Source organism: Natrix helvetica, assembly GCF_964273705.1.
Source record: "Natrix helvetica genome assembly, chromosome: 1".
In the NCBI taxonomy this organism is placed as follows: Eukaryota; Metazoa; Chordata; class Lepidosauria; order Squamata; family Natricidae; genus Natrix; species Natrix helvetica.
In genome coordinates this window covers 52,971,452-52,988,055 of record NC_138548.1, presented here as the reverse complement: position 1 = coordinate 52,988,055, position 16,604 = coordinate 52,971,452, and the positions used below count along the sequence as shown (strand labels likewise).

The window sequence follows — 16,604 nt, the reverse complement described above, 5'->3', positions numbered from 1 at the left end:
ATCCAGCCCAGGAATTCGGCAGAAATTCCGGCAGCCATCTCAGGTCACCGCAGCGCGGCAAATTCAAACAGAGAAGATGGCGATGCACGCTCCCCCCGCTCCTTTCGACCCAGCAAACGACGAATGGGAAGCCTTCATGATTCGTTTCGAGTGTTTCCTCGAAGCGAACGAATACACGGGGATCACCGACGCGAGGAAGAAAAACATCTTCCTTGGCTACTGCGGAAAGGAAGTCTTCAATACGGCCAGAGACCTCACCGCGCCTACACCAATACAGGCAGTATCGTGGACGGCGTTGCAACAGGCCCTGCAAACTCATTACGCGCCAAAACCTTCCCGCCATGTCTGCCGCAAGGAATTCAACACGAGGAACCAGAAGGCGGGAGAATCCATAAATCAATATGTTGCAGCCCTACGAAAGGCAGCAACTCACTGCGAGTTCAGGGATCTGGACGAGCACATCTTAGCGCAGCTCATCTGTGGGTTAAGAGACATTTCACTACAAAAGAAGCTGTTGGCAAACCCGAATTTAACCCTACAGATAGCGCTAAATGAAGCAAGAGCATCAGAGTCAGCGGAGAAATCATCGGTGACCATACAACGAGGGGCCAACGTAAACCAGCCAGCACCAAGACAAACCAGAGTACACTACGAGGACACAAGCCCCGACTACGAGAATCCCGAGTTCGAGGACAGTCACATGATGCAGAGCAGTCACTTGAGGCCTGGGGGGAGACCCGGATCCCGTTTGCCGCCCTGCGCAAGTTGCGGAGGGAATCACCCCAGGTCTACTTGTAGGTTCAGGAACGTTGTTTGTTTGCACTGCAACAAACTTGGGCACATCGCACGAGTGTGCCGGAGCGGAGTCCCTGCCTCATGGCAGCCACCCATGTACCGCCAACAGAAGCCCAACCCAGGGGCTTGGCGAAATCAGAAAGGGCGCCCAGAGAGAAATCCACAAGTGTTTACCCAGAGAGAAAATTTCCAAAGAGCTGAACGAGCGTATCCCCAGAGAGATTACTCACAAGGAGCTGAGCGAGCGTATCCCCAGAGAGAATACACACAAAGAGCTGAAAGAGCATTCTATCAAGACGCTCAACGAGAGTATTTCTAGGAGATAGACGGTGAGATAGAGTTGACCCAGAGAGAGGAGTTGCGAACGTATCTCACTACGATACATCAGGTCCGCCCCAAGCGGCCCAAAAGGCTGAGAGTCACAGTCCTCTTGGAGGGCTCACCTTGCGAAAGAGCCAACTACGCGCTCCAGACGTCCTGCTACGAGACTACCAGGGGAACCAAGTCCCCATCGTGGGCCAAGGCACATTCCAAATCCGTTTCAAGGACATCGTAGCCCAGCTGCCCGTGACCATCGCCAGCGCGCCATTACAGAACCTTCTGGGGCTTGATTGGTTTGAAACCCTGGGGTTAGAAGTTACCGGAATCAACGCCGTGAGAAACAGCAGCGCTGAACAGATTTTTAAGGAGTTCGAGGATGTATTCAGCCCCGGTCTTGGTAAGTATGTGGGTAAACCAATATCATTCAATTTAGACCCCAAAGTGGCGCCAATCCGACTTAAACCGAGACGAGTGCCTTTTGCACTCCGCCCAAAAATAGATAAGGAAATAGATAAGTTAGTGGAACAAGGGATCCTTGAGCCGGTGGACCACGCGCGCTGGGAAACACCCATCGTGACCCCAGTCAAACCAGACGGATCAGTCCGCATCTGCGCGGACTATAAATGCACAATTAATGTCGCGCTACAACAGAGTGCATATCCTGTGCCTGTAGTACAGCACTTATTGCACTCGTTGGGACCAGGAAAGGTATTTGCTAAATTAGACATGGCACAAGCTTACCAGCAACTGCCAGTGGATAGCGTCACAGCGGAGGCCCAAACTATAGTGACGCATAGAGGAGCATTCAAATGCAACCGGCTACAATTCGGCGTGAGCATTGCCCCAGGATTGTTCCAGAGCGTCATGGAACGACTTTTGCAAGGGATACCGGGAGTCGTCCCCTATTTTGACGACATCTTGGTGTCCGCTGCAAATGAGGAGCAATTAAATAAAAGAGTCAGAACTGTTTTGGCCAGAATCAGAGAAAAGGGTCTCCGCCTCAAAAAGGAAAAATGCCAAATTAACGTGCCTAGCGTAGAATTCCTGGGTTATAGAATCGATGGTCAGGGAATACACCCCACTTCAAAGAAAATTAAGGCGATCCAGGACGCCCCCACACCACGAAATCAGACCGAGTTGCAGGCCTTCCTCGGACTACTTAACTTCTACAGCGTTTTTCTGAGGCAGAAGGCGACCGTTGCTGAGCCACTACACCGTCTATTCCAGAGAAACACACCATGGAAATGGGGACGATCCGAAGCTGCAGCTTTCGCCGGAGTAAAGCGCCTGCTCACCACTGACTCACTGCTTGTCCAATACAGCCAGACCCTACCGCTGGTTTTTACCTGCGACGCATCACCCTTTGGAGTTGGAGCAGTCCTCAGCCACAGGATGCCCGATGGAAAAGAAGCACCCATCGCCTTCTACTCCAGGACTCTTTCATCGGCCGAAAGGAATTACAGCCAAATGGACAGGGAAGCGCTAGCTGCTGTAGCTGGAGTAAAACGCTTCCACGAATACCTCTACGGCCGCGATTTTGAACTGATTACGGATCACAAACCACTGTTGGGACTTTTGGCGGGAAACCGCCCTACTCCGGTCTCCCTTTCTCCACGCATGACCAGGTGGACTGTTTTCCTGGCTGCGTACTCATACAAATTGATTCATCGACCGGGCTCCACTCTCGGACACGCAGACGCACTCAGCCGTTGCCCATTACCTGACATTCTGCCAGACCCCACTCCAGAAGTACCGGTATTGCTCATTGACTGTTTGGACTCTGGACCGGTTTCTTCATACGACGTTGCAAGGTTCTCCTCTAAAGACAATTTAATAAAGCAAGTTCAAACTTGGGTTTGGAGGGGGTGGCCGAAGGGAAACGTGGGCCCGGAATTCAAAGTGTTTTGGTCAAAACGGGACGAACTCTCAGTGCTACAAGGGTGCTTATTGTGGGGGGGATCGAGTTGTTATTCCGTATGCTTTACGTAGAAATGTATTAGATGCTTTACATGTGGGTCATCCGGGGATTGTTAGGATGAAGGCGTTAGCAAGAAGTTACGTTTGGTGGCCAAACATGGACAAAGAAATAGAGGAGTGGGTGGCCACTTGCGACCCATGCCAGGAATCGAGACCAGCACCCCCGGAAGCGCCCGCCACAGAATGGGAGAAACCTAAAGCACCCTGGTCGAGAATACACATCGACTTCGCAGGGCCATTCCAAGGTCAGACTTTCCTTATAGTTGTGGATGCATACTCAAAATGGCTAGAAGTAGTCCTAATGACTTCAACCACGGCAGAGGCAGTCATTAAGGTTCTACGGCGACTTTTCGCCACCCATGGCCTGCCCGACCTCCTGGTCTCCGATAACGGGCCCCAGTTCACGGCCATGCAATTTGAGACATATCTAGCAGGTCAGGGAATTCGGCACGCCCTCGTCGCGCCATTCCATCCGGCTTCAAATGGACAGGCAGAGAGAATGGTGCGATTCGCAAAAGAGGCCCTCGCTAGGATGGGTCCAGGTGATTGGCAAACACGCATTGATCATTACCTTTTAATTCAGCATATCACCTCAAGTGCAACGACGGGTAGGAGCCCCGCTGAACTACTCATGGGCCGCCGTTTACGGTCTCACCTGGACCGTCTTCACCCAAATTACTTTGCCACAGCTCCCCCGGACTCCACAAGTAAAATTCGGTCTTTTAGCATAGTTGATTCAGTATACGCCCACAACTATGCAGGGGGAACATTGTGGATGCCGGCAAAGATCATTGGCATCACGGGTCCACGATCGTATCTGCTGGAGCTGGAAGATGGGCGGAACTGGAAAAGGCACATCGATCAACTTCGGGGTCGCCTAGCACACTCAGACCTTCGAAACGAAGACGATACTTTCCTGCCAACAGAAAGTCAGCCACGCGAGAGCCCCATCATAGAGAACCACGACACCTGCGAACCCAGCTTGGAACAAGAAAGCACGCACGAAGCAGAGCAACCCCCAGACAACGCAACCGAGCAGACTCCGGAACGCCCCAGCAACGAGGGCACGAAACCTTCAGAACATGGAACAGGAAAAGCATCCGATCCTGCAACCACTTCTGACCAACCAGAACTACGACGCTCCTCCCGAGTAAGGCAACCCCCCACATACCTAAAAGACTATGTTACCTGCCGCAACGTTCCGTCTAGGAGGGGAGGGGTGTTAGATATTAGCATATATCAAGGCAAGTCTCCTCTCTGGTCCGCTGCTACAGCGGGAAACAGGTATCGTTCTGATTGGTCGAGGGGCGTACCCGATCCCTATAAAAGGGGAACCCTCCGACCACAGAGCAAGCTGGATCACTACTACTATTAATAAAGAGCTGATAAGTCACTTCGTGTCCGCAGTCTGTCCTCTCGTTGCCCAGATCTAACAATATCTCAAATGCCTGCTTTAGAGATGATGGCCACAGAGGATGGCGTCTTGGCTTAATATGGTACTTTATGAATAATCCTAAAATAACCATGTGTTGTGGTAACAGTCTTTTCTTTGTGCCTTTTGGGAAAATGACCTTTCACCTGACTTTAGATAATGCTCAATCCGTTTTTTAAAAAAGTTATGCTATTTCTAAAGAAGAATTTTATTTTAGTCTTACCTAACCTGTCATCTCACATCTACAAATCAGGATTCTCTGATTAGCATAAACCAAGGTACTGACAATACAACTGGAGGCTGGCTATTAGCTTAAGGCTCTATTTTTTGCCGCATATTTTTTCTAGGTCACTTTCATACATAATTTTGAAATTGCTGGTTAACCTATAAAGCTCTGCTGTGAAGATTTGTTTCCTTTCTTGTTATCTTTGTCAAGGAAAAAGAAATGGGAAATGTATTCTTGTTGATTTTCCTGGATGTCTCAGCAGCTTTTGATGTTATCAATTAAAAACTATTCTTTTGCAGAAGTTATTCAACTGAAATGTTAGTAGAAATGCTTAGAGGTCCCGGCCATACTTACATGGCCATCTCTATAATGTCTGTTTGACCTCATGATACTTATGTAAGATAACATTTTTAGTACCCATTGTGTTTTTTAATGCAAATATATTTATTGAATTTTAAAAGATTTATAATTATGTTCCTGGGAAAGTGCCTATAAAATATTAATATATAAGAATATATTACCAATATATAATAAACCATATACTTTACAAAAATATCTTTATAACAAACTATTGAAATAATGTAATGAACTCAAGAACAGAATGCTGTCAGGAAAAAGCATTACATGATTAATTTCTAAAAAAAGACTGTAGGGAAAGTGGATGAAGGTAAAACCTTTATCATTTTGGCAATGGCTTACAACTGGGACTTTAAAAATATAAATCAAAGGCTTGATTTTGGCTGCTTAAGACCCAAATGCAATCAAGGTCAGAGTTGAAAAATTCATCATCAATGATTCAAAGTGCAGATTGTGCAAAAAGGCAGATGAAAATAGTAGATTATATACTCATCTTGTGCAAAAAAATGATCGCACAAATTGATTATAAACAGCAACATAACAGGATTGCCAAAATGATTCATTGAAACATCTGTAAAAATTATCAGTGCAGTAATGAAAAATTACTGAGCTGAAAAATATAGTTAAAATTAGCAGGCTAAAATATAGTGGGATTTCCAAATACAGACTGGTAAGTTTTTGGCTCATAACACACCAGATTTATCTGGGGTTGAAAAGAAGAAAGTGTGGATAATAGATGTGGCAATACCAGGAGATAGTAGAATAGAAGACAAAGAGTTGCAGAAGATTACAAAGTATCAAGATCTGAACAACCAAGCTGAAAAATTACTGGCCACGGTGGTGGCTGTGGTTAACAGCACACTGGTTGTCATACAAAAAATGTTGGATGCCACTTAGAAAATCTACAGATTGACAAAATTTCTATCAATTACATAAAGCCACACTGCCTGGATCCACACATAAATTACACTGATACATTCTAGGTTCTTGGAAAGAACTCAGTGCATAAAAGCCAACAACAGTTAAATAATTTGCAGCTGACTTCACATTTTTATGTACACGGTAATAATAATGCAAATGTGTGTGCACAAGTGGGTTTTACTCTTCATTTCTCCTCCCCAGTAAAAAAAATATCATACCATTTTAGAGAATGTATTTCTAATTGGTCAGTGTAAGCAAAATTGTATAACAAATCATGAAGTCCCTTATTAAACAGGAGGGCTGGAAGAGGCAAAGTGAGAAGTCTTTAAATCAGCGATGAAATTAAAAATTAAGATGCAGCATTGAAGTAAAATAATATTGTTACCAAATGTTACTTGGTACCAAGCTCATTTTGGAGTTTCACAAAACAATTGAGAAATTGTCAAGAAAGCTAAAATATTTTTTTCCCTATAATTGCAGGAAAGTTGTTACCCGTTATTTAATTTGTATTAAATTTTGCTTAAAGTGAAACAGTTCATAATATATTAACTGATATTATTTATTTGGAGGTGGAAGGGAAAATAAAATCCAGCTCTAGATCTGCTCAAGTTTAAAACATAATGCTTAAATCTGCCTTTTGCTTAGGCGGAATGTTTCTTCTTGATAATTGGTAATTGAGATCATGTTCGAGGACATTTCCTTCTTCTTCAAGCAGTTGAGTCCAACTTCTCAGTTAAATCTAATATATAATTTATTAATATAAGGTGAATTGAAATCTATACTACATTTATCCTAATTGTTCATTGAAAACATAACTTTGATACTGGTTTCTAATGAAGGTTAAGGAGTATGCAATGCTTTATGGAAACAGTTTCTCAGGTTGCTAAAGGAATATAAGCCAGATTTTAAAAAGGAAGTCAGCCGTCAAGAGCATATTGTAGCACAATTTATCTGCTAGACTTGAGAAGCAGAAATTTATAGGCCTTTCTCTTTTCATCCATCCTAAGCATGAGAACACATCATCCGCTGGATGTGTTGTTTATAGTTTCATAAAGTTGTTCCATGACAGGGTTTATTTTATCTAGTGCTTAATACCCATAAAATCAACACATAGCAAATGAATGGAATAGTCATAGTCTAAATGGGACTGATTCCTATGGAGTATTTCATAGAGCCATTTTATTTGGAACAGTAGGTCAAAGGGTACAAATCTGCAGCATAAATTCTTATTTTGGGCTGTCAGAAAAAGGCAAAAGGTATGTAATGGCTATGATTGAATTTTTCTATAGTAACTGGAATTCTCTCTCACGATTCAGTACATAAAAATGGATACAGATATAGAATCCTCATCAGAGGGGACCAAAGAAATTCTAAAGACAAATAATTAGAAATTTAGAAACAATAATTAATGGGAGGCGGGCTTGACATATAATACAATAATACAATAGTAGAGTTGGAAGGGACCTTGGAGGTCTTCTAGTCCAACCCCCTGCCTAGGCAGGAAACCCTATACCGTTCCAGACAAATGTCTATCCAACATCTTCTTAAAGACTTCCAGTGTTGGGGCATTCACAACTTCTGGAGGCAAGCTCTACGCTGAAGGTTGTAGAGAGTGTGGTGGTACAGCAGTTCCCACGTCACCTGGAGGAATATGATTATCTAGACCTGCGCCAGTCCGGCTTCCGACCCGGGCACAGCACGGAGACGGCCTTGGTCGCATTGGTTGATGATCTCTGGAGGGCCAGAGATAGGGGTTGTTCCTCTATCCTGGTCCTATTAGATCTCTCGGCGGCGTTCGATACCATCGACCATGGTATCCTGTTGCACCGGCTAGAGGGGCTGGGAGTCAGGGGCACCGTTTTACGGTGGTTTGGCTCCTACCTCTCTGACCGGACGCAACGTGTGTTGGCAGGGGAGCAGAGTTCGACCCGGAGGTCACTCACATGTGGAGTGCCACAGGGATCGATGCTCTCGCCTCACCTGTTCAACACATACATGAAACCGCTGGGCGAGATCATCCGTGGTTTTGGGGTGGGATATCATCTGTATGCTGATGATACTCAGCTATACATTTCCACCCCGAACCACCCCAATGAGGCCGTCGAAATGATGTCCCGGTGTTTGGAGGCCGTACGGGTCTGGATGGAAGGCAACCGACTAAAACTCAACCCTTCCAAGACGGAGTGGCTGTGGCTTCCGGCCCCCCGGTTCAACCAGGTGCTTCCATCTCTGGCCATTGGGGGCGTGCAACTAGCCCCCATGGAACAGGTGCGCAATTTGGGCGTCCTCCTAGATGCCCGGCTGTCCATGGATGACCATGTAACAGCCGTGGCAAGGGGGACGTTCCATCAGGTCCGCCTGATGCGCCAATTGCGCCCCTTATTGGACCGGGATGCCCTACGCACAGTCACCCATGCGCTAGTGACGTCTCGCCTGGACTACTGCAATGCTCTCTACATGGGGCTTCCCTTGAGATGCACTCGGAGACTACAGTTGGTCCAGAACGCGGCCGCGTGGGTGATTATGGGGAGGACTAGATACTCCCCTGTAACACCTCTCCTGCGCGAGCTGCACTGGCTTCCTGTGGTCTACCGAGTGCGTTTCAAGGTTTTGATTATGATCTTTAAAGCGCTTCATGGCACAGGACCTAGTTACATGCAGGATCGCATCCTGCCCCACACATCCCTACGACCAATTCGCTCACACAGAGAGGGACTTCTCCGGGTGCCGTCTGCCAAACAGTGTCGGGGGGCGACACCCAGGAGCAGAGCCTTCTCTGTGATGGGCCCAGCCCTGTGGAATGACCTCCCCCGTGACATCAGGATTACTTCCGATCTCCGCTCCTTCCGTGTACAGTTGAAGACCCACCTCTTTCAATTATCTGGCCTGGCTCAACCGTAATTTTTCTTATTCCTCCTGACTGTCTTTTTTTAAATTTTAAATTTTAAATTTTAATTGTACATTGGGTTTTTACTATTGGGGTATGTTGATGGTGATTTTAATTGTCTAAATGTTGTAATTTGTTACCTCCTCCGTGCATGTATGTCTTTGTATATATGTATGTTTATGTGTTTGTACACATGTGTTATGTCTATATGTTCCATTGTACGCCGCCCCGAGTCCTGCCTGGAAAGGGAGCGGCTAATAAATTCAAATTTATTATTATTATTATTATTATTATTATTATTATTATTATTATTATTATTATTAATTGTTCTAACTGTCAGGAAGTTTCTCCTCAGTTCTAAGTTGCTTCTCTCCTTGATTAGTTTCCACCCATTGCTTCTTGTTCTGTCCTCAGGTGCCTTGGAGAATAGCTTGACTCCCTCTTCTTTGTGGCAACATCGCTACGACATGACATGCAATCCTGGGGTTCCAGGATTGCTGTCAATATCTCTGTTGCTGGATGATCCTTTTGGTATCTAAACCATTCTGAAGAAATGGTGATAGAGAAGGGCATGTCCTGCTGATCTCAGGGGCATCGCAAAGCCTCTGATTGATCCAGGGAAAGCTCTTTTTGCCAGCTACAAGAGAAGCAGCCAAAATGGCTGCAGAAGGTTGGGACAAGCCTCTGAAACGGAAGCAGTACAGGAGAGACAGTGTGACGAAATGATAACAAAATATTTATTATTAGAGAAGAGAAAACCCAGAAGACTTAGAGTTAAAATAAAATTGAAGACAGAAGGAAGCAAGCGGAGAATTAACCCTGATTTAAAACTATCGTGTTATCTTTTCCACTTTAATTTTGTTTTTTATGGATGGACTTTTTACAAATGCCTCTTACTTTTAAACTGGACTGGTCTTTTTTTTTCCTTCTTCATCTATACTTTTCCCATTTTCTGTATTCGTGGATTAAAAGCCTCTTTCCTCGCAAGGCTCTGCCGGATCGTAATCTTTAAACAATTTTTTTTCTCTCTTCGGGAGTTTGGAGCTTGTTAAAGAGAGGATAAAACAGAGGGAAAAGATGTAACACTGCCATCTAGAGGCTTGGCAACATCTGATATTACAAGCTAATTGGCTTTGTTTACTGAAAGGGCCAGTGGAAAACACTTTGTTTATACAGGTTTTTCTTTGAAGGAAAGAGAAAACTTTGACCTGAAAAACTTCACAGAATTTATTTGAAACCTAGTAAAAGCCTTGGATGTTTTAGTGGTAGTGTTTATAACTTGGAAAAATAGCACAATACGAAGAAGAAAAGGAACTAACATTGCAAAAAAATATTTTAGAAATTCAAAGAGTCTTAATAATCACAGAGAGAATTGAAAAGAGACTTGAAATTATAGATCAAAATACAGAAAGTCCAGAGGGAAGAGTTCCGAATACTTATAAAACAATGATGAAATTTGAGGACAGAGTTCAAAAAATTACAGAAACATATGAAAGTGATAAGAAAATTGTTGACACTGACAGCAAATCAAGTGCAGAGGGAAATGATAAGTGCGAAATATGGAAAGGAGAGATCGATGAACTGGAACTCTATCTCAGATGTCAAAACATAAATGAAGAAAGGGGAGAAAATTTGGCAGAAACAATGAGTATAATTTCGGCAGAAGCACCAGTGATAACAAAAGTAAAGCTGACGAAAGGAACAGATGGAGAGTTTCAAATCCTTATAAGATATCCAATGAACAACAAGTTGTCAAGAGAAGTCCACATAAGACTTATCAAGAAAACACTTAGAATACAGATTCTACAAATGGCAAGAGATATTGGACTACAATATTTCTGGAAGGATAAAGGATGATGAAATGAAATGTCACTATAAAATTTAGCTAAATGTAGTTAAACTTTGAGTACTATGTATAAGGTAAAGTAAAAATAGCCATAGTCAAATAAATGATCAATAATGATAATAAAGCATTTATATATACTAGATTGATAATATGAAATTTTATACAAACTGTAGGTGAGGATGATGGAGATGATATTGAAAAGCCTTTTCTATAAAAGATAAATAATTCTATATAGAATAGAATATAATGATGTAATATCATTGGATGATTTCAGAATGATGTAATGAAATGCCATAATATAAACTTACTTCAAATTTAATATGCCTCATATAAAAAGGATGTAATAATAGCTATGCTTAATGAATGTTTAACAATTATAACAATTTGTATACATGTATATTATTTTGACGATACTAATAATGGAAAAAACATGGAATTGAAAATTATTAGAGAATGTTATTAATACTAAAATAATAGAACGATTTAGAATAGGATACAAAAAAATTCTTTATGATTGGATATATTGAAGATGATATAATGAATCATTATAATATAAATGGATATATATTTAGAATACCTTGTTTAAAATGGAGAAACAATAGTGATAATTAAACAAATGAAGTATAATAATAATGTATACAAAGATGTTTGATTGACAATAGCTCAAATGATGACTATGGAAAGTATGCAGAAAGATCTTGCAACCAATCGACAAACTATATGCAGTTGAAGAGGTTTTTATGTTACATGTTTTGTGTGTTTGTGTTTGTTTGAAAATAAAAATTATATTTTAAAAAAGAAACAATAATTCATTAGAGTCAGTTTTGTGAAGTGAGGGAATTTGAAGGTAAACCTCTCATAAATGCTGAAGATTACAAAGTATTCCTACATATCAAAAATTTTTCAATTAGCCAATAAATAGTATCGTGTTTCCCCAAAAATAAGACAGAGTCTTAATTTCTTTTGATCCCCTGAAATAAGTGTTTGGCCTTAATTTTGGGGAGGTCTTATTATTTTTGAGGTGCAGGAGGCGGCGAGCGTGGTCACCTCATGGCTGCTGCTGTATTGCAATATTTTTGAGAAGGTCTTATTTTCAGGGGAGGGCTTATTTTAATGCATGCGCTCAAAAGCCCAATTGGGCATATTATTTGGGGGGCGGGTTGTCTTATTTTTGGAGAAACGGTAAGTAAAAATAATGTAAAATTTACAGTTAATAGTTAATAGTATAAATTACAACTGATTTATAATAATAATCTTTTTGTTGTAAACACTGAGTTATTTCAGTTCTGACATGTTCCTTCAAAAGAATAAAACACATATTTCAGATTGCGTTACTGTGAAATATTTTCATGAAAAAGGTAAACAGGCATTCTGTTTGTCTGCCTTTTTTGCAAGTGAAAGCATTGCTTACTCTTTTATAGAACTTTGATTATTATTTCCACTAGTTAGCAGGCTTGTTTTTCCATTAGTTATTAAAATCAAATTTTAGACCTCTGCCTATTATTTGATGCTTACACTGAAAAAGATGAATCTTACTCAGTTTTGTCCATAGTAATATTCTCTTCTACTGGGTATCCAACGGGAATTCTGATTAAATAGGCCCTACAACACTGTGAGATCTGTACCTTTTATATACGGTTTATAGAACTGGAATAGCAAAGAGTGGGGAACGGCAGAATCAGGCATTTGTTGAGATCATATTGCCAAGGGCTGGATACTTTCATACTCCTGTGTACGAACAATATGCCTGAGTCCAGAGGCTTCCACAAAACCCTCCCATTGGTCTCCGATACTAATTCTATTAATTGGAGCAATTACATGAAGGACTTACTACTGGGAAGGGAAGCCATTATACTTCTTAACACACTGAAGTACATGCTGCTCTTTAATTAGAACAGTCACAGCCACTCACGTGCTCAGAATTACTAGCTGAAAAGTTCCTGGAACATGGGCTCTGATTCACTGACACCAGAGGCACTCTTGATGTGGCTTCAGTTTTTCAGAGACTGTAGTGCATCTGTCATGCATTACCATACCAGGGGACTACATCCCAGTGTCATAAGGGAGACAAATACTTTGCTTTTTTTGTGGAATTTGAAACAAAGTAGCCTTCATTTGATAGTAAGGTAAAGATAAAGGTTCCCCTTGCACATATGTGCTAGTCATTCCCAACTCTAGGGGGCGGTGCTCATCCATTTCAAAGCCGAAGAGCCAGTGCTGTCTGAAGACATCTCCATGGTCATGTGGCCAGCATGACTAAACACCAAAGGCGCATGGAACACTGTTACCTTCCCACCAAAGTTGGATCCTTTTTTTCTACTTGCCTTTTTTACATGCTTTCGAACTACTAAATTGGCAGAAGCTGGAACAAGTAACGGGAGCTCATTCCATTACACGGTACTAGGGATTCAAACTGCTAACTGCTGACCTTTCTGATCGACAAGCTCAGCATCTTAGCCACTGAGCCACTGTGTCCCTATCATTTGATAGTAGTACATTTTTACTCTCCAAACCATACCTACAGCTAGATTACAGTCTGTATTATTTTTAGAAATATTGTGCATTTTGCTCTGTGTAAATACAATCATATCATGTATGATTATATGCATAACTCTCTTACAAAGTATATTTTAATTTTTTAAATATTTTACCCAGAAATTGATGAGGATGAGGATTTAGTTATGCATCTATGCCATTTTATTTATTCATTTGTTTACTATATATTAATTTGTCCAGTTAACTAACTGGGGAAATTATACAAAATTAGGTAAACATTTTTATGGTGCTATATGAAGTTCTCTAGAACTTGCTGAGAGTCTCTACTGTGGAATAAGAGTGTATAATACAGTACTAACTTGTCATTATATTTTTCAAAACAAGGTCCAAAACTCAATACTAAACTCCCTGCTGCGTATATAGTAACTACTTTGTCTTTGGTGTTTTCAAATATTGAGAGTTGTCTAGATAATGCTGAGCAAAATGAAAAAGTGACTGAAGTTTATGGCAATTTTCTATGTTCTTACATATGGGAAATATGTATTCTAGAAGTACCTTAGAACCATTGTAACACAATATGGAAAGCAAGGAATCCCATTACAGTAATTTAATAGAATCTTGGGCTAGAAATAGAATACACACACAAAAAAAAACAAGAAAGTCAAGTTGTCTTTTGGAAAAGCACCTTTGGGACAACCATGACCTGGATGGATGGTTGAGAATCTCCATAAATATTCAAAAAGAGAAATAAAGCCAACAGTCTAAATCAGGGGTGTCCAAACTTGGGAACTTTAAGACTTGTGGACTTCAACTCCCAGAATTCTGGGAGTTGAAGTCCACAAGTCTTAAAGTTCCCAAGTTTGGACACCCCTGGTCTAAATAATAAGAAAAATATGTGTCTTAGAAATTTCTAAGCTATGACTCAAAGACTGCTGTTCTTTGGAATATGACTCCCTTCATTTGATCTTTGTTTCCCTTTTTCTCTTTTGTTCTTATTCAACATCAGACAACAGATGACCTCGTTTCTTCAGCAGAATGTTCTAATGATGATGAAGATTTCATTGAATGCGAGCAGAGTGTAGGTAAGCCAGGTCAGTCTTCTTTTTTGACTTGCTTTTTGCAACTGATAATGCCAATACATATATGTGGTCTTAATGTATACATATATATGTATGCTTATATATGTATGCGTGACATATGTATTATATGGATAGAAATGTGTAATAAATTATCACTGTTTAAAGCCAAGCATCCAATCCCATGGAACTGGCAGGAGCAAAACATGAATGTTGGAAAGCCAAGTTTGAAAAAAAGAAAAGAAAACTAGTGCCTGTTCAGTTTATTGTAAACCATTGTGCTATGAATTTGTAATGGTTTTTGAACTGGCTCTGGTGGGGAGGAAGGGAGCAGATTGAAGTTTTTTCATGAAACAATAATAAAAGTCTAACTATTAATTAACAAAAGAAGGAGGTAGGGGAAAAAAGAGGTAGAGCCATGGCTGTTTTACATCTTTCTGACAGATATGAAAACATGCTTCAAAAGTTATATTTGTCCATGGGATTTTAAAAGCAGTTAACATGGCAAGGTATTTGTTGCTAATACTGTACTCTGTTTATTTAACTAGTCTGAGGAGATTTATACCACAGTGTATCTGCAACAATTATTATGCTCTGCCATGCTATCTGCAGCAATGATGCTTCAAAATGTATCCACTAAAATGCCAAAACTGATTAGAAAATTTTGAAATGGGCTCAATTTTTCCCTTTGAGCATAGATACATTTTGATAATTTTATGGCTTTGAAGAGGGGACGAATAGATATGACTGTACAATACCCAGCAGGCAACTGCAATTTACTTTATTTTTTTAAAAAATAATTTTGTTTCAAGCTTTTATTTAAGTTACATTTATTTTTTAGGCTTGTTCTGAATTAAAATAGTTATCTAATAGAGAACAGAATTTCATCCAATTTTTGTGTGTGTTGTAAAAAGTTTTCTGCAAATCTGTCCTTAACCACAAAGCACAAAAAAAGTCTTCTTTCTTTTCTTTTATTTTCTTTTGCTTTTGTTAGAAACAAACAAAAAGAAGGGGTGGAGTGGATAGGTTATTATATTATTTTGAAAAGCTTTATGTTTGCTAAAAATCAAACTTCAGATGGTTATGTTCATTGTTTCCTTAAGCATTTCAGATCAATACAGTAATAGTAATAGAAATCATCCAAAGCTAGCGCTTTCACATTTCTCTTCCACTACTCATATTCTGCTTGCATTTTGGATTAAGACTTGCTCTGACATTAGTAAAGACCATTGTGGCTTTGCATGTAGCTAGGAAGTTCCACAAAAAGGCTAGAGAGCCAGTTTGGTTTAGTGGTTAAGACATTTGACTAAAAAATGGAAGACTGTGTGTTCCTGCCATAGGCATGAAAACCAGCTGGGTCATTTTGGGCCAGTCACTTTCTCTCGAACCAAATCACTGCACGGAATTGTTGAGAGAAAAATTGAAGGAGTATTAGCAACAGGCTTATATAATGCAATAGGCTTATATAATGCTCTATAGTGCTTTACAGCATTCTCTGAGCAGTTTACAATGTCAGCATTGCCCCCAAACAATCTCAGTCTGATTTTATCAACCTCAGAACGATAGAATCTTGAACTAGTCAGGATTGAACTCCTGGCGGTGAGCAGAGTTAATTTGCAATACTGCATTCTAACCACTGCACCACCACAGCTCTTTTGATATATTTGCTGCCTTGAATTATTTATAAACTTAATAAAGATGGGAAATGAATGAATCAATGAATGAATGGTGTTAAGCAACACAGATTTAACATTTAACATTGGCATTCATGTTGACATACAATTCAGTACAAACTGATTATATTATTTGAAATATGCTCATGAAGATTTTATGGAACCCTCATTGCACTGATGATATTACCCTGTCAAGTAATGAAACATCTGCAAGCTCAGAAAGTACCAAGGACTCCTGGTAATAATTTACACCGAGTTACATATTTAATACAAGTTTATCACTGAGTTACATATATGCTCTTTATTGGGTTTTGGCCAATTTAAGCATCAATATTCTTGCATTAACAGCTGCTTTGCTGTGCTACATAACTGGGAGCTCAAGATGCTCCTTTCCTAACATTCCTCTTTGTTTCACGGCCATGTTCTGCTGGAATAAAGAATGGCGTTTATGAAAAGAAAAGTCATAAGTCTTAAACAAAGTGGTGATTTATAAACCTCATGTGGTAGGGATTTGTGAGTTTTGTGAGCTCCTTCAGTAGGGTTGTGCTAGAGAATTTCTCCTATAGACAGAAGTCTTTGACCTTCTTTCTTGTGACT

General features: G+C 40.7%; 1 protein-coding gene across 6 annotated transcripts in view; it reads left to right on the top strand.

Moving 5' to 3' along the window:
- The window catches only part of NRXN3 (neurexin 3), a 1,287,124-nt gene that overhangs the window by 1,231,954 nt on the left and 38,566 nt on the right, over positions 1 to 16,604 (top strand). For 3 of the 6 annotated variants that reach the window (XM_081936219.1, XM_081936223.1, XM_081936220.1), the window contains one exon: positions 14,265 to 14,349. In XM_081936219.1, coding sequence (XP_081792345.1) covers positions 14,265 to 14,349 — 85 coding nt within the window. The remainder of the gene's footprint in view (positions 1 to 14,264; positions 14,350 to 16,604) is intronic. The other 3 variants (XM_081936218.1, XM_081936222.1, XM_081936221.1) reach the window with 1 other exon arrangement.